Raw genomic sequence first — 20,561 nt, forward strand, 5'->3', positions numbered from 1 at the left:
ACACCAGCCCCAACCGTTACGCAGGCGTAGAAGTTCCCTTCTAACAATCAAACCCGAAACACCCAGAGAAGCCTGCCTTACGCCTCATAATCTGTTAAGAGTAGTTAAATGAAAGGAATCCCTGATCTCCACTTTATAAGTAACAACTTATTTATTTAACCCTAACAGTGAACAAACTAACAGAGTTACTCTCAAACCAAACAATCCCCCCCCCCAAACTACTAACTATTCCCTTATTGAACTAAATTCTATTCGTATGCTGGTTCAATAAACACAAGTCCAACTTATCTAAATCCAAGTAATAAGAAAGCAATAAATTAAAACTTAGTCTCGCAAAGGTCACACAGATTGTGTCTTCTGGAATGCTCTGTCTTTTTCTTTAATCTCTCCAGCCTTGCTTCTGCTGATCCTGCTGTCAGGGATTGTTCCTGAGGAATTTCTTCTAATTCCTTCCTATCCATGTACTTTCCAAATGCCTTTTAAATGTTATTAACTACTTATTCCATATGCATACCACTCTCTGTAAAAGAAAAGTTGTCCCTCAGGTTCCCTTGTATTCTTTCCCCTCTAACCTTAAGCTGATGCCCTCTAGTTCTCCATTCCCCAACCCTGAAAAATAGACTGAGTTCATTTAACCTATCCATGCCCCTCATAATCTGAGACACCTTTATAAGGTCCCCCCTCAGTCTCCTAGGCTGTAAAGAAAAAAACCCTAGCTTGTCCAGCCTCTTCCACAACTCAGACCCCTGAGTCCTAGCAGCATTCTTGTAAATTTCTTCTACACTCCTTCCAGTTTAATAACATCCTTCCAAAGCCAGGTGACCAAAAATCAACACAATACTCCAAGTCAGTCTCACCAAAGCCCTGTAAAACTGCAACATCATTTCCCAACTTCTATACTCAATGCCCTGACTAATGAAAGCCAGTGTGCCAAAACCCATCTTCACTGCCCTGTCTATCTGTGACTCCACTTTCAGAGAACCATGCACCTGATACTCCAAGGTCCCTCTGTTCCACTACACTTGAATGTAGGAGGATTGATCATCAGTTCATTGATGATGCAAAATTGATTTGGTGGTAAATGGTGAGCAAGATAACCTTAGATTACAGGAATCATTGAATCCCTACGGTGTGGAAACAGGCCCTTGGCCCAACGGGTCCACACTAACCCTCCGAAGAGTAACCCACCCAGACCTGTTCCCCTTACTTTATATTTACCCCTGACTAATACACCTAACCTACACATCCCTGAAAACTATAGACAATTTAGCACAGCCAATGTACCTAACCTGCACATCTTTGGATTGTGGGAGGAAATCCACGCAGACATAGGGAGAATGTGCAAACTCCACACAGACAGTCGCCCAAAATTGGAATCGAACCTGTGTCCCTGGCGCTGTGAGGTAGCAGTGCTAATCACTGAGCCACTGTGCTGGATATAGATGGGCTGGTCAGATGGGCTAATTAATGGCAAATAGAATCCAATCCAATAAATGTGAGGTGATAACACTTGGACAGGACAAAGAAGGGAAGAGAAACAGTAGGATACTGGGAAGCACTGAAAATCAAGGAATGTACACATGCTTCAGTCTGTTAAGGTAGATGAAATGATTAAGTAGGCATATGGAATGCTTCCCTTTATTAGTTGAGGCATCAGTTTGAAGAGCAGAGATATTATGTTGGAACTGTACAAAACGTTAACTGGATCTTAGCTAAGATGCTGTATTCAGTTCTGGAATTGAGTAGGAATGTGATACCACTGGAGAGTGTGTAGAAGAGATTTACCAGGATGTTATGTACACTGGGCAAGTATTTTGCAGACCATCCACGTTTTGTCAACAAAATTGACACAAGCTTCTAGTTGCCTCCTCTTTAATACACCACTGTGTTCCCTGGCCAAAATTTCTGTTTCGGGCTTGCTGCAGTGTTATAGTAAGGCTCAGAGCAAACTAGAATAACAGCATTTCATTTTCTGTTTAGGGACCTGCAGCCATCAGATCTCAATATCAAGTTCAATAGTTTTAGAACCACCTTTTATATCTATTACCCATCCATGATATGGGCTGCTTTCAGCATAGCCAACATGTTTTGACCTACTTATTTTCTTGATACCATTCATCCCTTTGTCATTCTCTGCCTGTCTCTGTCTCTCTCTCTCTGGGTTCCATCTCTGCCCAACTCCTTACTGCTTCCCATGAACCGACACCGCACCCCCCCCCACCCCACAAACACCTTGTCTTCGGCATATATACCACCTTTTCCTCCTACTATTGGTTCTGAAGAAGGATCACTGAACCTGAAATGTGAACTCTGCTTTCTCTGCCAGACTTGCTGGGTTTTTCCAGTGGTTTTTGTTTTATCAGGATCTTATTCTAACACGGTGGTGAAACCTTCTGCTAATTAAACCAAACACCTAGAAAACCCCACCTCGCCTCATAATCTGTTAAAATGAGTGACAGAGAACTCCCAAATTTCATTTGTTTAAGAAAATAATATCAATTTATTCCTTAACTCTAAAAGTGAACATTAAACAACACCTATTCACAACTCTAAGACACCCTTTCTCATAACAGCTTGTTATCTGCCTCCAACTCTATAACAAAAACCCAATCAAGTCTGAGTTTAATTATCCTGAGGCATAATTTAAACTGGTTAAATTCAAATTGTTGTTAAAACAGCAATCAACTCAGGTATGTATTTCACAGCCAAATGTTACATATTTTCAAACTTCCAGTGCAATCTGAAACTGCTAGCTAGTCATATGACAGATGCTTGTAAGCTCTCAGGTGCTTGTAATGCAGTACAGCATTCACTCTCTTAAATGTACAGGACACACTTTCAACTTCATATCACCTCTCCACTTAAGAAAAAAAGAACCATCATAATGAAATGATTTTTGTTTTCTAATTCTTAACCCCATTACAATGAAATACATAAAACATTAATCTAAGTTCATATTAATTTCTGCACACACACACACAAAACATTGGTATCTGTTCAACCTTATCTATACTTTATCCTTTAAATCCACGATAATGCATCTGCTATTACATTTTTATGACTGACATGTACAATTTGTAAATTAAAAGTCTGTAACATAAGACTCCAACTAAATAGTCTTATATTCTTGTTCTTAAATTGTTCCAAGAATATAAGAGGATTGTGGTCCGTGTACACAACTGTCTCTGACACATTGTTTGTCATATAAACATTAAAATGTTGTGAGGCCAGTACCAAACTCAATAATTTCTTTTCAGTGGTCGAGAATTTTATCTGGTGGGTGTTGAATTTCTTTCAAAAGTAACCAATTGGCCATTCAATTCCATCATCATCTTCCTATAGCAGTCCAGTTTCAACTGCTATGTGGCTAGCATTGATTGCAACTTTGAAAAATTTCAAAAAAACTTTGTGTAGCTAAAACTGGTGCAGAGGATAATACTGCTTTTAAAATGTCAAATGCCTCCAGGCATTGTTCTGTCCACCAAAACTTTGTGTTGTTATTCAGTAAAGCTGTTAGCGGTGCCACTATGCTGCTGAAGTTGGGAACAAATCTGCAGTAGAATCTGCTTAGTCCCAAACATCGAAGCACCTCTTTCTTTGAGGTTTGTCATAGAAATTCCTTGATGGCCTTCGCCTTGGTATTCCTTGGGGTCAATCTTCCATGTCCCAAGAACGTCACCTCTGCCTTCGCAAATTCTGTTTTCTTTTAAGTTTATTACCAGTTTTGCGCTTATTAATTGTTCAAAGAGCTCTGCCAGTTGTACCATGTGATCTTTCCATGACTTACTAAAACTCACTACATCATCCAAATAAACTGCATAGTCTGTTAACCCAGCCATAACTGTTCATGAGTCTTTGGGATAGAACAAAGAACAAAGAAAACTTCCAGCATAAGAACAGGCCCTTCGGCCCTCCAAGCCTATGCCAGTCCAAATCCAATGTCTAGACCTATCGTCCAATTCCTAAGGATCTGTATCCCTCTGCTCCTCACCTATTCATGCATCTGTCCAGACACAACTAAAATTAATCTACATGCCAGCATCTACTACCTCTGCTAGCAACGTGTTCCAGGCACCTACCACCCTCTGTATAAAGTACTTTCCACGTTTATCCCCTTTTCTGTGTGTATCCCCCTAAATGTGGCAGGTGCGTTCTTCATTCCAGAAGCATCACTTTGAATTGATATAACCCATTTGGGGTTTCAAACACAGAAACGCCTTTCGCATTCTCTGATAAAAGTACCTGCTAATAACCACGCAGTAAGTCCACCTTTTTGGTGTAACTGGCTTGCCCAAATTTCTCTATACAATCCTCCAATCTTGGTATTGGGTATGAGTCTGATATTGTTACGGCATTGACCTTCTGGTAGTCCAAAATCCTTGAGTCCCGTCAGGGTTGGGAACTAACATGATTGTCTAACTCCACTCACTCTGACTTGATTTGATAATATCTTAATTGAGTATCGCATTCACTTCCTTCTGGACCTATGTGGCCTTGGAAGGATTATGTCTGTAGGGGTGTTGTTTATCAGAACAGCATTCCCTACTTCCACCTCATGCACAGTAGCATTAGTCCTCCCCATCTTATTCCTGCATATGTCCCCATAGTGCTGCAACAAACCTTTCAACTGGGTTCTTTGCTCCTGAGACAGATGGCTCACTAACATTTCCACTCCTCAAGGACTTCCTCTTGTTTGATGTATTTTGAGGCACACCAAATTCCACAACATCTGAATTTGATTCCTCACTCTGTGGGGCAGTAACTAGTTCCCTGTGTCTCCAGTTTCCCGTGTCTATTATAGTGAGATTTCAACATATTCACATAACATACCTGATCGTGTTTTTCCTATGCAGCATCTTTATCAGATAGTTTACCTAATTCAACTTTTTTTCAATTTGATAGGGACCATTAAATCTGACTTTGAAGTGATCTCCAACTACTGCTAACAATACTAATACATCATCCCCATCGGAAAATGTCTGAATTTTAGAGGTTTTTTTCTGCCACCTTCTTCATTCTATGCTGCTTTGCCCCCCTCAGGTGCTGTTGAGATCCATAATTCAAGTGTGAGATTTTGGACAGGATTTTGGTCCTGTCAATTTCTCTTTAATTAATTTCAAAAGTTTTCTCACTTCATTTCCAAATACTAACTGAAAGGGAGTAAACTGAGTAGATTCATTTGGGGCATCTCTAATTGCAAAAAATACAAATGAGATACCTTTCCCTTTCCCTTTCTCTTTCTTCTCGCTCTCTTTGCTCAGCTAAGAACCTTCTCTCCTTTTTCCCTCTCTATCTCTCTCTTTCTCTCTCTCTCTCTCCCCTCCCCTTTTCTTCTCTCTCTTTCTCTCTCCTTTTCTCTTTCGCTCTCTTGCTCATTTAATTTAACCAACCAGAAGTAAACAAATTTTCTCACCTATGTTTATAAAGATCTAGGACACTAATCGGCAAGTGTTTAAATCTGCTGGGATATTTCATACCCTAAATCTGTTCAAATCTCAGACCGGATCTGTCTAAACCTGTCCAAATCTCGGACCCAAGCCCCCAAACTGTTATGACATGGCGGTGAACCCTTATGCTAACTAAACCAAACAGCCAGAAAAGTTTACCTCATCTTGTAATCTGTTGAAATATGAGTGACAGAGAACTCCCAAATTCCATTTGTTCAAGATAATATTATCAATTCATTTCTTTAACTCTAAGAGTTAAGATTAAACAACAACTATTCATAACTCTAAGCCCTCATTTCACTTAACTGCTTGTTATCTGCCTCCAACTCTATAACAATATATTGCTGCAATAAAAACCTGTATTAAAATTACATCAACGTAATTTCAAAATCACACAATGACTGTCATCATCAGTGTCTGTCTTCTTTCGGCTAAAGATCTCCCTGAATGATCATCGTGTATGGAGTGAGCTGCCAGAGGAAGTGTTGGAGGCTGGTACAATTGCAACATTTAAGAGGCATCTGGATGGGTATATGAATAGGAAGGGTTTGGAGGGATATGGGCCGGGTGCTGGCAGGTGGGACTTGATTGGGTTGGGATATCTGGTCGGCATGGACGGGTTGGACCGAAGGGTCTATTTCCGGGATGCTGTACATCTCTGACTCTACAGGAGTTTAGAGATTAAAGAGAGATTATTAAGGTTGTCATCTCTGGATTACTTCCAGTGCCATGTGTCACTAAGTATGGAAATAAGAAGATGAATCGCGTGGCTAAAAGGATGAGTAGGGGGGAGGGCTTTAGACTTTTGGATCTGTGGGATAGTTTCTGGAATAAGTGGCACCTGTACAAGCTGTACAGTTTGTAGCTGAACTGGAATGGGTCCAGTGTCCTAGCTGAGAGGTTTGCCCATGCTGCTGGGGAGATTTTAAACTAATTGAGCAGGAGGGTGGGGGAAAGAGCAGACATAAAGTCAGGAGCAAAGTCCAATCAGATATAGAAGGAATGCTAGAACAGGCAAGCAGGTGGAGAAAACATGCGTATGACGAGGCGCATGTGTGAAAGTAAAATGTTATGTATTTTAATGCAAAGTGTAAGGTAAGGCAGATGGACAGTGTTGATCAGCACATGGGAATATGATATTGCTGAGTCATTGAGACATAGTTGACGAAAGGACTGGTTACGCAGTTCAGGGTGTTGACATTTCTAGTAGATAGCAGGAAACACGAAAACATACGAAATAGGAGAAGGAGTAGGCCATCTGACCCCTTGAGCCTGCTCCACCATTCGGTAAGATTGTGGTGATCTTTTTGTGGACTCAGCTCCTCTTATCCATCCACTCATCCTTAATTCCTTTATTGTTCAAAAATTATCTATCTTTGCCTTAGGAACATTCAACGAATTAGCCTCAACTGGGCGGGGAATTCCACAGATTCACAGCTCTTTGGATGAAGAAGTTCCTCCTCAACTCAGTCCTAAATCTGCTACCCTTTAATTTGAGGCTAGGCCCCCTAATTCTAGGGGTAGTTGGGACGCTGCATTATTGACAAAGGAAATTGCAGTAATGAGGGCGATTGTGCAAGAAGAGTCTTCCAATATAGCCATTTGGGTAGAGCTTAGAAATGAAAAAGAAGGTGATTACTTCACTGGGAATATATGACAGGCCTCCCAACAGTCAGAGGGAGATAGAGGAGCAAGTATGGAGGCAAATCACAAAGATGTGAGTGAAAAAAGATTGATATTGTAGGGGACTTCAACTTTGTTAACATTAATTGAGATTGCCTTAGTTTGAATGGGTTAGATTGGGTAGAATCTTTAAAGTGCATCCAAGGCAGCTTTTATGCCAGTATGTAGATAGTCCTGCCAGACATGAATCCTAAAGAATGAGTCTGGTCAAATGGTTCATGTGTCAGTAGGCAAGCGTTTTTGGGAATAGTGATCATAACGCTCAGGTTCAAAGTCCTTATAGAAAGCAATAAGAATCATGCAGAAGTTAAGTGTCACAGAATCCCTAAAGTGTGGAAACACGCCATTTGGCCCAACAAGTCCACACTGACTCTCCAAAGAGCATCCCACACAGACTCTCACCCCTACCCTATCCCTGTAACCCTGCATTTCCCAAAGCGAATCCACCTAATCTACATATCCCTGGATACTATGGCAATTTAGCATAGCCAATCCACCTAATTTGCACATCTTTGGACTGTGGGAGGAAACTGGCACACCTGGTGGAAACCGTGCAGACACAGGGCGAATGTGCAAACTCCATACTTACAGTTGCCTAAGGCTGGAGTTGAACCTGGATCCCTGGCACTGTGAGGCAGAAGTGCTAACCTCTGAGCCACTTTGCTGTCCTAAAGTTAATTAGGAGCAGCTGTTATTGGGCCAGTCCACATTTGACATACAAGCGTTGTTTAAATGCCTACTGATCAGGGTTCAGTGGCCTGTTCCACTAAGGAGGAAAAACAAAGATAGCAAGGTATAGGATTCTTGGATAGCGAGGAATATTTTGAATTTAATCAAAAAGAAAAAGGAAGCGTATATAAGGTTTAGAAATCTCAGATTGGACAGGAGCCATGATGAATATAAAGAAAGTAGGAAAGAATGCAAGCAGGTAAAGAAGGGCCATGAAGTGTCCTTGGTGCGTCTGGTTAAAGAGAATCTCCAGGCATTTTAAAAATTAAAACAAGAGGGTGAAGGCGGGACCACTAAAGATAAAGACAAAGGATATGGGCAAGATCCTAAATGAGTACTTTGCATCGGGTATTCACCCAGGAGAAGGACATGGAGGATAATGAAATTAGTGTGGGGCTTGCTAGCATGCTAGGGCATTTTGAGGTCAAGAAAGAATTGATGTTATGTCTCTTGAAGAACATTAAGGTGGGTAAGTTCCCAGGACCTGATTATATCTGCCCCAACTTATTTAGAGAGGCAAGGGAGGAGATTGCTGGGGCCTTGACCAAGATCTTTGTTTCCTGTTTAGCCACTGGCGAGATCCCTGAAGACTGGCAAGTTGTTAACGTTGTTCCTCTGTTCAAGAAGGGAACTGTAGACCAGTGAGTCTCACATTGGTGATTGGGAAGCCATTGGAGAGAATTCTTAGGCATAGGATTCACATGCATTTGGAAAAACGTGGCCGAATGAGGGACAGTCAGCATGTGGAGCAGGTCATGTCTTACTTGATTGATTTATTTGCTGTTATGGGTGATCAATAAGAGTAGAGCAGTCAATGTTGTCTACAGGGAGTTTTGACAAGATCCCTCCTGGTAGGCTTGTCAAGAAGATTAAGATGTCTGGGATCCATACTCATTTGGCCATTTGGATTGCAAATTGGCTTATCCATAAAAGACAGAGTCGTAGTGGAAGGGTGTTTTTCTAGCTGGAGGTCTGTTTCGCAGGGATTTGTACTCGGACCTCTGCTGTTTGTGATTTATAAAAATGACTTGGATGAAAATGTAGATGGGTGGGTTAGTAAGTTTGCAAATGGCACAAAGCTCAGGGGAGTTGTGGATAGTGTAAAAGCTTGTCAAAGGATACAGAGGGACATAGATCAATTGCAGATATGGGCAGACAAGTGGCAGATGGAGATTAATTTTATAGAATAGAATCCCTATAGTGTGGAAATAGGCCATTTGGCCCAGCAAGTCCACACCAACTCTCTAAAGAGCATCCCACCCAGACTCACCCCCCTACTCCTATCCCTGCAGCACCCACCTAATAATCAACCTAACCTCCACATCCCCAGACAGTATGGACAATTTAGTATGACCAATCCACCTAACCTGCACATCTTTTGACTGTGGGAGGAAACCCATGCAGACACTGGGGGAATGTGCAAACTCCACACAGCCAGTCACCTGAGGCTGGAATTGAACCCTGTGCTGTGAGGTAGCACTGTACAGCCTCAATCTGGGCATGTGAGAGGTGCTGCAGTTTGGGAGCTCAAATGTTAAGGGAAGGTATATGGCTAATAGCAGGACCCTTAACAGCACTGATGTACAGGGGGGTCTTGGGGTACTAGTCCATGCTTCCATGAAAGTGGCCAAGCAGGGAGATAGGATGGTAAAGAGGATATTTGGCATATTTGCCTTTTATTGGTTGGGGCAATGAGTACAAGAGTAAGGAAGCGATGTTGCAGGATTATAAAAGTTTGTGAGGGTGGCACTTATAGTACTGCATTCAAATTCTGGTCACCGCAGTACAAGAAGGATGTGGAGGCTTTGGAGAGGGTGCAGAAGAGGTTTACCAGAATGCTGCCTGGATTACACATTGTAAGCTGTTAGGAGAGTCTGGACAAACTAGCGTTGTCATCTTTGGAGCGGCGGAGGTTGAGGGAGACCTGATAGAAGTTTATATAATTATGAGGTTGTTGACAATCAGAAATTTTTTCCCAGAGTTGGAATGTCTAATACTAGAATTCATGCATTTAAGGTGAGAGGGAGAAAGTTCAAAGGAGATGTGAGGAGCAGCTGTTTTATGCAGGAATTGGTAGGTGCCTGGAACACGCTGTCAGGGGTGATGGTAGAGGCAGATACGACAGGGGCTTTTAAGGGTTTTTTAGATAAACACATGAATATGCAAGAAGTAGAGGGAAATGGACCAAGGGCAGGCAGAAGGGATTAGTTTTACTTGGCATCATGTTTAGCACAACATTGTGGGCCGAAGGGCCTGTTCCTGTGTTGCATTGTTCTCTGTCCTAAATTAGGTAGGCAAAGAGGGATTATGGAATATCTTTGACAGATAGGATCAAGGAAAACCCCCAGACCTTTAATAATTGTAATAAGAATAAAAAGATTACTAGGAAAAGAGTGGGATCTATTAGAGACCAAAGGGACAACCTGTGCGTAGAGCCTGAGGACATGGGTAGGGTCTTAAATGAATGTACTGACAAAGGCAAAAAACATTGTAGCTGGAGACTATAGTTGGGGTGGTGAGATTCTGTAATTTAAGATTAATAAGGAGGAGCTATTCGATGATTTTGCAGATATAAAGTTGTGTAAATTCCCAAGGCCTGAGAAATCCCAGGCTGATGTGGGAGGAAAGGCGATTGCTGGGATCCTGGTGGAGGTACTTAAAACTTTGTTGGCCACAGATGAAGTGTCAGATGACCGGAGATTAGCTAAAGTTCCTTTGTTCAAGAAAGACAGCAGGGTATGGCAGGTAATTACAGACCAGTTAGTCTGACGTCAGTGGTAGGGAAGTTAATAGAAAAATCTGAAGAATGCTTTGAAAAGTAAGGATTGATCTGGGATAGTCGGGATGGATTTGTTACAGGGAGATCCTGTCTGACATAATACAATAAAGTTCAATATTAAGTTGGAAAAGGATAAAATTCAGTCATTGATTAGGATCCCAGACTGGAAAAGGGCAGATATTCAGGGTCTAAAAGTTTAACTGGAGTACATTAATTGAAGATGCATTTTAGTGGATAAAGCAATATATGAGAAATGGGCGAATTTCAATATAGATTTAGATTAGATTTAGATTTAGATTAGATTACAGTGTGGAAACAGGCCCTTCGCCCAACAAGTCCACACCGACCCACCGAAGCGAAACCCACCCATACCCCTACATTTACCCCTTACCTAACACTATGGGCAATTTAGTATGGCCAATTCACCTGACCCTGCACATCTTTGGACTGTGGGAGGAAACCGGAGCACCCGGAGGAAACCCATGCAGACACGGGGAGAACGTGCAAACTCCACACAGTCAGTCGCCTGAGGCGGGAATTGAACCCGGGTCTCTGGCGCTGTGAGGCAGCTGTGCTAACCACTGTGCCACCGTGCCGCCCATGGTGAAAAGCATGAAAATAACTATAGAGTATCCAAAGCTAGAATACCCTGGGTGACTAAGAATATTGATGAGATAATGAAGAAAAAAGGGGTATGTAATGTATAGGAAAAAGTGAGGACTGCAAATGCTGGAGTTCAGAGCTGAAAATGTGTTGCTGGAAAAGCGCAGCAGGTCAGGCAGCATCCAAGGAGCAGGAGAACCGACGTTTCGGGCATGAGCCCTTCTTCAGGAAGTAGGGTTGATTGTAGGGAACGGATTATAAATGTTTCCTGAACCGGTTCCCAAGTTTGCGCTCAGTCTCTCCGGAGTAGAGGAGACCACATCAGGAGCAAAGGATACAATAAATAAACTGCACACCCCAGGTAAATCTCTACAAGGATTTCAGTGAGTCCCTCTCTCACTCCACACTCCTGGTACTATACAAGGATTTCAGCATGTAATGTATACCAGAGTAATAATAGCAATTAAAACCAGGCGAGTAGCTCAGATGCAGGAGCGAGGGCAAGACCAGAATAATGAAGGCTAAGAGGAGGCATAAGAAAATGATGACAGGCTGGACTAAAATAAATAGTAAAATGTTCGTCAAGCATATTAATAGTTAAAGACTACTTAAAGGATAGGTTGTGGCCCACACTGCCCGCATCACCCCCCATCCAAGGCCCCAAGGAATCATTCCAAGTCCGGCAGAGATTTACGTGCATTTTCTCTAACCTGATTTATTGTATCCTTTGCTCCCGATGTGGTCTCCTCTACTCTGCGGAGAGACTGAGCGCAAACTTGGAAACCGGTTCAGGAAACATTTATAATCTGTTCGCTCCAATCAACCCTACTTCCTGGTTGTCAGCAATTTCAACTCCCCCTCCCATTCCTGTAGGACATGTTCATCTTGAGCTTCCATTACCATCAAAATAAAGCCACATCTTGGGAGCTTACAACCATACAGCGTTAACACCAGCTTCCAAATCTCTGCATAACGCCCCCCATCTCATCCCAGGTCCAGCCCTCCCTCTGCACCCTGCCGCCGTAACCTGACACAACCTGTCCATCTTCCTTCCATTGGGGGTGGCACGGTTGGTCAGTGGTTAGTACTGCTGCCTCACAACGCCAGGGACCGAAGTTCGATTCCAGCCTTGGGTGACTGCCTGTGTGGGGTTTGCTCATTCCCCCCGTGTCTGCGTGGGTTTCCTCCGGGTGCTCCGGTTTCCTCCCACAGTCCAAAGATGTGCGGGTCAGGTGAATTGGCCATGCTAAATTGCCCATAGTGTTAGCTGTATTAGTCAGAGGGAAATGGGTCTGGAGGGTTACTCTTCGGAGGGTCAGTGTGGATTGTTAGGCCGAAGAGCCTGTTTCCACACTGTAGGGGAATCTAATCTAGTCTTCTCACCTATCTGCTCCACCCTTCCCATTGATCAATCACAGCCACCTCCTGCCTGAGCCACCTATCAGCATCTAATCCACCTTTCCCCAGCCCTAACCCCTCCCTCTATTTAATTCTCAGCCCTGTTCCCCTCCCCCAGTCCTGACGAAAGGTTCCGACCTGAAATGTCAACTCCCATTCTCCTCTGATGCTGCTTGACCTGCTGTGCTTTTTCCAGCTCCACTCTTTATCCACACTGACTCTCCAACATTTGCAGTGCTCACTGTCCTCATAAGGAGCAAGCAGGGTAAGCTGCTCACTGAAGCAAAGAATAAAGTCGAGGTACTAAATGAATGGTTTGCTTCTGTCTTTACCAAATTACAGGGTGGTGACGGTAGCGTTGTTGAAAATGCGAACGTTAAGTAACTGGGCGATACAGTGATAGGTAAAGAAGAGGTGTTTAAAAGGCTGGCAGCACTCCAGGTGGAGAAGTCACCAGATTAGATGCATCCTAGATTGTAGAGAGAAGTAAGGGAGCAAATCAGACGGTTGACAGAAATTTTCCAGGCCTCTCTGGACATAGCATTAGTCCCAGGGAACTGGAGGATTGTAAATATGATACCATTGTTTAAGAAAAGGGCAAAGTATAGCCCAGGAAAATAAGTTCATGCCAGATAGTCAACATGGCTTTGTTAAGGGCAGGACTTATCTGACAAATTTAATTAATTCTTTGATGAGGTCACACAAGCAGTGGATGAAGGTAATGCTCTGAACGTTTTATGTTTGGACACTCAGAAGGCATTTGATAGAGTGTCACATAGCAGGTTGGTTAACAATTTAGAAATGTTTGGGATTGATGGGTCCTTGGCAGCATGTATCAGAAATTGGCTAAAAGGGAGGGAAGAGAAGGTAGGTATAGATGAGCATTTCGCAGATTGGAGATGAGTTGAAAGTGGTATTCTCCAGGGTTTGGTGTTGGGACCCTTCCTTTTCTGATTTCTATAAATGATTTGGAGATGGGTGTTGAGGACAAAATCTCTAATTTTGCAAATACTAAGCTAGGGAGAATCGTGAATTGAGGATGATATTAGGTTAAAAATCTCACAGCGCCAGGTTATGGTCCAATAGGTTTAATTGGAAGCACTAGCTTTCGGAGCGCTGCTCCTTCATCAGGTGGTTGTGGAGTACACGATTGTAAGACACAGAATTTATAGCCTGGAGTTGTGTGATTTTTAACTTTTTACACCCCAGTCCAACACCGGCATCTCCAGAAGATGGCATTGAGTGACTTCAAAGGGACATTGACAAGTTGAACAAATGGGCATGCTCCTGGCAGACGAATTTCAATGCAATGCAATATGAGATAATGCATTTTGGCAGAAGAAACAAGGAGAGACAATACAGGGCTTAATGGTACAATTTTGAGTAGAGTACAGAAGCAGAGTGTCCTTGGGTTTCATGTGCATGATTCTCTGAAGGTGGCCAGCCAAGTTGAAACAATTGGTAAGAAGGCTTTATAGGATCCTTGGATTTATAAGTGGAGCCACAGAGCATTAAAAAAAAGGTAGTGAGGTGACACTTTTATGCAAATCATTGGTCAAGCCACATTTGGAGTGGGTTGTCTTCAGTCCTGCACTTTTTTTTAAAGAAAGGTGTTAAAGCTATGGAGAGAGTTCAAAGAAGATTTACTAGAATGGTGCCAAGAATGAGGGATTTTAGATACAAGGGAAGGATGGGGGTTTCCAAGGATCCAGAACCTCAACCCAAGCTACAAATCTTCTCAAAACTCGCTAATACAAGGAAAGATTAGAGAAATGGGGGCTTATTCTCTTCGGAGCAGAGAAAATTAAAGGATGAGGTGTTCAAAATTGTGACAGTTTTGACAGGGTAAAGAAGGATATTCTATTTCCAGTAGTTGATGTGATCTCTAGTCACTGGTACAACTTCAAGGTTGTCAGCAAGCGAGTTTGGAATGGCCATGAGCAGAAACTTCTTTATTCAGAGAGTTGTTAAGTTTTGGAGAGGATGGTGGAGGCAGACTCCATAGGAGGTTTCAAATACATATATTTGAAAGTGATGAAGTTAAAGTGCTATAGAGATAGGGCCGGAGAGTAGAACTAGCTGGGCAGCTATTTCGTGAGCTGGGTACAGACATGTGTCAAATGGTCGCCTCTAGTACTGTAAAATTCTATGGTTCTACCTGAACGTTTTTGAAAAGATGACTAAATATGTTGATGAGGGTAGTGCAGCTGGTGTGCTTTACGTGGACTTCAGTAAGGCCTTTAACAAGGTCCACATGGTCCCATGAGATCAAAGGCAAGATGGCAAACCAGCTCAAAAATCGGCTTACATGTTAGGAGACAATGAGTGATGGTGGGTTTTTCTTGTGATTGGAAACCTGTGACAGTGGTGTACCAAAGGGATTGGTGTGGGAGGTCTCAGATATTGATCAGCTGGTAAATTGGGCAGAGCAATGGCAGATGAATTTAATCCTGAGAAGTGTGAGGTGATGGTGGTACAATGGCTCCATGGTTAATGCTGCTACCTCTCCACACCAGGGACCTTGGTTTTATTCCAGCCTTGGATGTGAAGTGTCTGTCTATGTGGAGATTGCACGTTCTCCTAATATCTGTGTAGGTTTCCTCCGGGTGTCCTGGTTTCCTCCCACAGTCCATAGATGTGCAGGGTTAGTTTTGACAGGGTAAAAAAGGATATTCTGTTTCCAGTAGTTGATGTGATCATGCTGTGGTATCTAGGGATATGTAGGATAGGTAGAAATGGGTTATGGAGATAGAGTGGCGGCTGGGTCTGGGTGGGATGCTCTTTGAAGGTTTGGTGCAGACTTGATGGGTCGAATGGCCTTTTGCCACACTGAAGGGACCCTTCAATTCTATGATGCATTTTTGGAGCTTTAACAAGGGAGAGATACACATAATGCATGGCAAGTCCCTAAGGAGTACTGAGGAACAAAGGGACCTATGTATACAAGTCCATAGATCCCTGAAGGTGTCAGCAAAGGTAGACAGGATGGTGAAGAAGGTGTAGGGGATGCTTGCCTTCTTGAGCCAGGGTAGAGAATGTATGAGCATGGAAAGTCTTGTTGCAATCTTATAAACCATTGGTTAGGCCACAGATGGAAGACTGTGCGCAGTTCTGGTCACTACAATATTGGAAGGACGTGAATGTGCTGGAGAGAATGCAGAGGAGATTCACCAGGGTGTTTCCTGAGATGGAAGGTCTGTTTTATAGAGACGCTGGATAAGTTTTCAATGGATCAGAGGATGCTGAGGGGTGATCTGATTGAAGTACACATAATTGAGAGTTTGGGTGAAATATGGATCAAGGCTGTCTGAATGGATGGTGGAGGCAAGTTGTCTGGATGAGCAGATGTAATACCAGGGAATAGTAGTTTATGGACAATGTGCAGATAAATGGGTTTAGTGTAGTTTTAGACGGTTGTTCTTGAACGGCATAAATGCAAATGTCGAAGGGCCTTTTCTGTGTTGTTGATTTCTATGACTGTAAGCTCTGCAAATGCTGGTTGATCAGTGTTCAGAGTGGTGTGTGTCTGCTCTGCTCCTCCTGTCTGATCAGCTCATAGGATGATGTGTGTATGTGCTGTGTAACTCCTATCTGGTAGTACCCAAAATGATATGGTTCTCCTCTCTTCCACAGAATCAGATGGCTTGCGATCCGTCTGTTGTTGACATGTTCCTCACAGGTATGGAGTTCCAATTGCCTGACCCTTCTCTTGTTGTGGAATTGGACTCTACTGTTCAGCTGCCAGTGAATGAAACCAGCTTATTTTGATAGTCCTTTGTATCTGACTTTTCCACCTTTCCTTAAGTGCACAGACTGACCAAATGGAGCTTAATATAGATAAGTGTGAGGTGTCGCATTTTAGAAAGTCAAAGCAAGGTAGGAGTTTCATGGTGAATAGTAGGGCCTTAAGGAGTGTAGTGGAACAGAGGGACCTTGGAGTTCAGGTGCATGGTTTTTTGAAAATGGAATCATAGGTAGACAGGACAGGGAAGAAGGCTTTTGGCGCACTGGCCTTCATCAGTCAGGGCATTCAGTGTGGAAGTTAGAAAGTTAAGTTGCAGTTGTATCGGATGTTGGTGAGGCTGCACGTGGGGTATTGTGTTTAGTTTTGATCACCTTGCTATAGGAAGGATTCAACTGGAAAAGAGTGCAGAAAAAATTTACAAGGATGTTGCCAGGACTCAAGTGTCAGTTTTAGGGAGAGGCTGGACAAGTAGGAACTTTTTCTTTAGAGCATAGGAGACTGAAGGGGGAATCTTATGGAAATGTATAAGATCATCAGAGACATGGATAGAGTGAATGCACTCAGTCTTTTTCCCAGGGTTGGGGAATTGAGGACTAGAGGACATTAGTTTAAGGTTAGAGGGGAAAGAATAGAAGGGATCCTGAGGGGCAGTGTTTTTACACAGAGGGTGGTATGCGCTGCTAGCAGAAGTGGTTGAGGCGTGTACATTAACAACATTTCAAAGGCATTTGGACATACATGGATATGAAAGGTTTAGAAGGATATGGGCTAAGTTCAGGGAAACCGAGTTTGCTTGGATAGACATTTTGGCCAAGGTGGACCTTTGGGCTGAAGGGGTTGTCTCCATGCTGTAGGACTGTATGATCAAGCTGTTAATTTATGATGTGTTTTAATTCCACAGTTCCGTAGTCTCTTGTCAGCTTGTCTTTGCTGTATTCTGTAGACCACTATTGTGGAATACGGAATAGTGTCTTCTCCAAATCCAGAGTTTCTGATTTCACCAGCCTTGAGTGGATTCCATTAGCCTGTTGGTGTTGGCTTCTCCCTCCCTCAAAAATTAGGCTTACGGTGGGTTTGATTTGTATGTATTGCAGGTCTCTCCAGATTCTGTAGAGGTTGGACAGTGTAAGATTGGGCAGTGAAGCGTGAATGTTTTCCATTGCAAAATGTGATTTGTTCTCATTGAACAAGGTCATGTCACAAAAGGTTAATCAACAGTGTAAGGGTTAATGTTATTTTTCCTGTTTCCAGGCACCTCATTCACAGAATGGTTCACCAAGTTTGTTCACAATGTAATTTCAGGGCGATATCCCATCATCCGAGACCAGATATTCCGGTCAGTGTGCTTATATGTTTCTTTTCTGGGTGTGCATGGGGGGGGTTGTATGTTTACACCTTGTTCGCTGTGCTTTGTGTTGTGCACACATATGTCTTTGTGTGTAAGGCTACAAGGCATAAACATTCTGGGTATGCACATTTATCTGTGTCTGTCTCATATGCTGCACTTTATTTGCGTACACACATCGGGTGCCTTGTACACTGTGTTTGGAGTGTGTGTGTGCACTATGTGCACTACATTGGATGGAAGTGCTTGTACGTTGCATTTGGAAGTCTGTGTGGATCTGAGGGAGCATGTCCCAATGCATATGCAAGCACGTATGGTAGCATGTATGTGTCTCATTCTGACCATGTCTCCCTGAATCAGATTTGTTCTGGTGGAAGAGGAGACCATTCAGCCCACTGTGTCTGCACCTAAATAATTCAATTAATGCTACTCCCCAGCCTTCTCATAACCCTGCATGTTATTCCATTTCAGATCCTAATTCAGTTTGCTCTGGATTATTTGAATGATTGTGTGCAGACAGTATGTAGTAATTTATGTATGCCTACCATGTGTATGTGGCCCTTGTGTTCCCACCAGATATATATGGTCCTGTTCCAGTTTGATCAGGTTTCTTGCTGGCTACTCTCCTGTATGCCAATTCATTCTCTGTTGACGTGATTCTCTCTTTCCCAGGTACATTCATGACGAAAGTTGGGTGGCTCGAACTGGGGATATTATCATATCTGTAGCCACCTCCTTCCTCCCAGAATTGAGCTCGGTGCACCCACCACATTATTTCTTCTCATACAGAATCAGGTATGTATGCTGGCCCTTCTTCTTCAACCCTATCAGCTGTGTCTGGGCCAGATTAGAGACTTCAGAACAACTTAAAAGTTGTGGAATTGGATTGAATTTGTTGTACAAATGGTTATCACATTGGTTTAAATTCCAAATGGAAATGCATCCCTTTTTTATTCATTCTTAAGATGTGGACCAGGTGTGACTGGGCAAACATTTATTGCCCTTCCCTAATTGTCATGTGAGGGTAGTGTTTCCTCCTTGATCTACTGCAGTCCTTGAGGTTTAGGAGTACTCTGTGCTGTCAGACATCGACTATCCAGGATTTTCATTTAGTGACAGTGAAGGAATGGCCAATATACAGGTCATTCTTCCATAACGCGAGCTTTGTTGATGTGAATTCGCTGGAATGTGTTTGAGGAATTGGGTGCACTGTTTCTAAAGCGCAAACTTTGAAAACATATTGGCGATTACATCGGCAACACATTTAAGTGCTGTTTTTAAAGCACGATTTTTCTATAATGCGGAGTTGTACAAGAACACAACCTTATAGAGGAACTACCCCTAGTTCCAAAGTCAGGAGCAGAACTTGTTGTTCCCATGTATGTGCATCCCATATTTATAGATAGTCGTGGTTGTGAGTTTGGAAGGTGTCGTCTAAGGATCTTTGGTGAATTTCTGTGGGATCTTTTGGATAGCATACACGTCTGTTGGGGAAGGGCATGAATGTTGAAGATGGTGGATGTGGTGCCAGCAAACAGGCATGAATGGTGCACTTGTTAGAAATGCACTTTCAGGCAACTGGGGATTATTCTGTCACAATCTTGCCTTGTAGATTAGTGGCGGGCTCTGGGGAGTCAGGAGGTGAGATAATGCTGCAGTAATCTTAGAATCTGACCTGCTGTTATAGCCACAGTATTTATATGGCAATTCTGGTTCAGTTTCTAGTCAATTGTGGGGCATTCAGTAATGATAACACCAGTGAATGTCAGAAGTAGATGGTTAGATTCTCTCTTATTGGAGATGGTCATTGCCTGATTCTGCTGTGGTTTCAATGTTATTTGTCACATGTCAGCCTAAGCCTGGATATTGTCCAGATCTTACTGCATTTGAACATGGACTGCTTCAGTGGCTGAGGAGTCATAAATGGTACAGTCATTGGTAAACATCCCCACTTATAATGGAGGGAAGGTAATTTATGAAGCGGCTGAAGATGGTTGGGCTAGGGCACCACCTTGAGGAACTCCTGCAAAGATGTCTTGTAGCTGAGATGACTGACCTCCAGTAGGAGGGGTCTGAGATGGATTGGCACTTCTGCAAAGATTGATTTGAATGTTTCAGCCTTATCTTTTGCACTGATGTGTTGAGCTCTTCCATCATTGAGGATGGGATATTTGTGAAATCTCCTCCTCCAGTGAGTTGTATAATAGTGCACTACTGATTCACAACTGGATGTGGCAGGACTCCAGCTTGGATCTGAGAAATAAAAAGGGGAAGGTCATCTTGATAGCATTGTACTATAGGGCCCCCAATAGTCAGTGGAGATTGAGGAACAAATATGTAAGCAGATTGCAGATAACTGCAAGAATTGTAAAGGATTTTAACTTTCCAAACAATGATTGGGACTGTCATAGTGGTAAGTGCTTGGATGGAGATAAATTTGTGTGTTCAGGACGAATTCCTCATGCAGTTTGTGGATGGCCCGACCAAAGAAGGAGCAAAACTTGACCTCCTCTTGGGAAATAAGGAGGGGCAAGTGATAGAAGTGTTAGTGGGGCTTCAGTTTGGGAAGAGTGGCCGTAATTCCATTATTTTTAAAATAGCTATGGAAAAGGGTAGGTTTGGTCCACAAGATTCTAAACTGGGACAAGGCCAGTTTTGATGGTCTTTCAAATGTTGTTTGGGGGAGACCGTTGGCAGGCAAAGGGATGTCTGGCAAGTGGGAGACTTGCAAAAGTGAGTTAATGAGGGTTCAGGGCCAACATATCCTTGTTAGAATGGAGAGTAAGGGAACCCTAAATAACTAGAGGTATTGAAGCTCTGGTCAAGATAAAG

At 42.8% G+C, this 20,561-nt stretch overlaps 1 protein-coding gene across 3 annotated transcripts in view; it reads left to right on the forward strand.

Moving 5' to 3' along the window:
• Window positions 1–20,561, forward strand: part of fbxo3 (F-box protein 3) — a 64,354-nt gene that overhangs the window by 14,656 nt on the left and 29,137 nt on the right. For all 3 annotated transcript variants that reach the window (XM_043706339.1, XM_043706340.1, XM_043706338.1), the window contains exons 6-8: window positions 16,273–16,318; window positions 17,636–17,720; window positions 18,402–18,524. In XM_043706339.1, coding sequence (XP_043562274.1) covers window positions 16,273–16,318; window positions 17,636–17,720; window positions 18,402–18,524 — 254 coding nt within the window. The remainder of the gene's footprint in view (window positions 1–16,272; window positions 16,319–17,635; window positions 17,721–18,401; window positions 18,525–20,561) is intronic.

This window comes from Chiloscyllium plagiosum, chromosome 16 (assembly GCF_004010195.1).
Source record: "Chiloscyllium plagiosum isolate BGI_BamShark_2017 chromosome 16, ASM401019v2, whole genome shotgun sequence".
NCBI classification, from domain to species: domain Eukaryota; kingdom Metazoa; phylum Chordata; class Chondrichthyes; order Orectolobiformes; family Hemiscylliidae; genus Chiloscyllium; species Chiloscyllium plagiosum.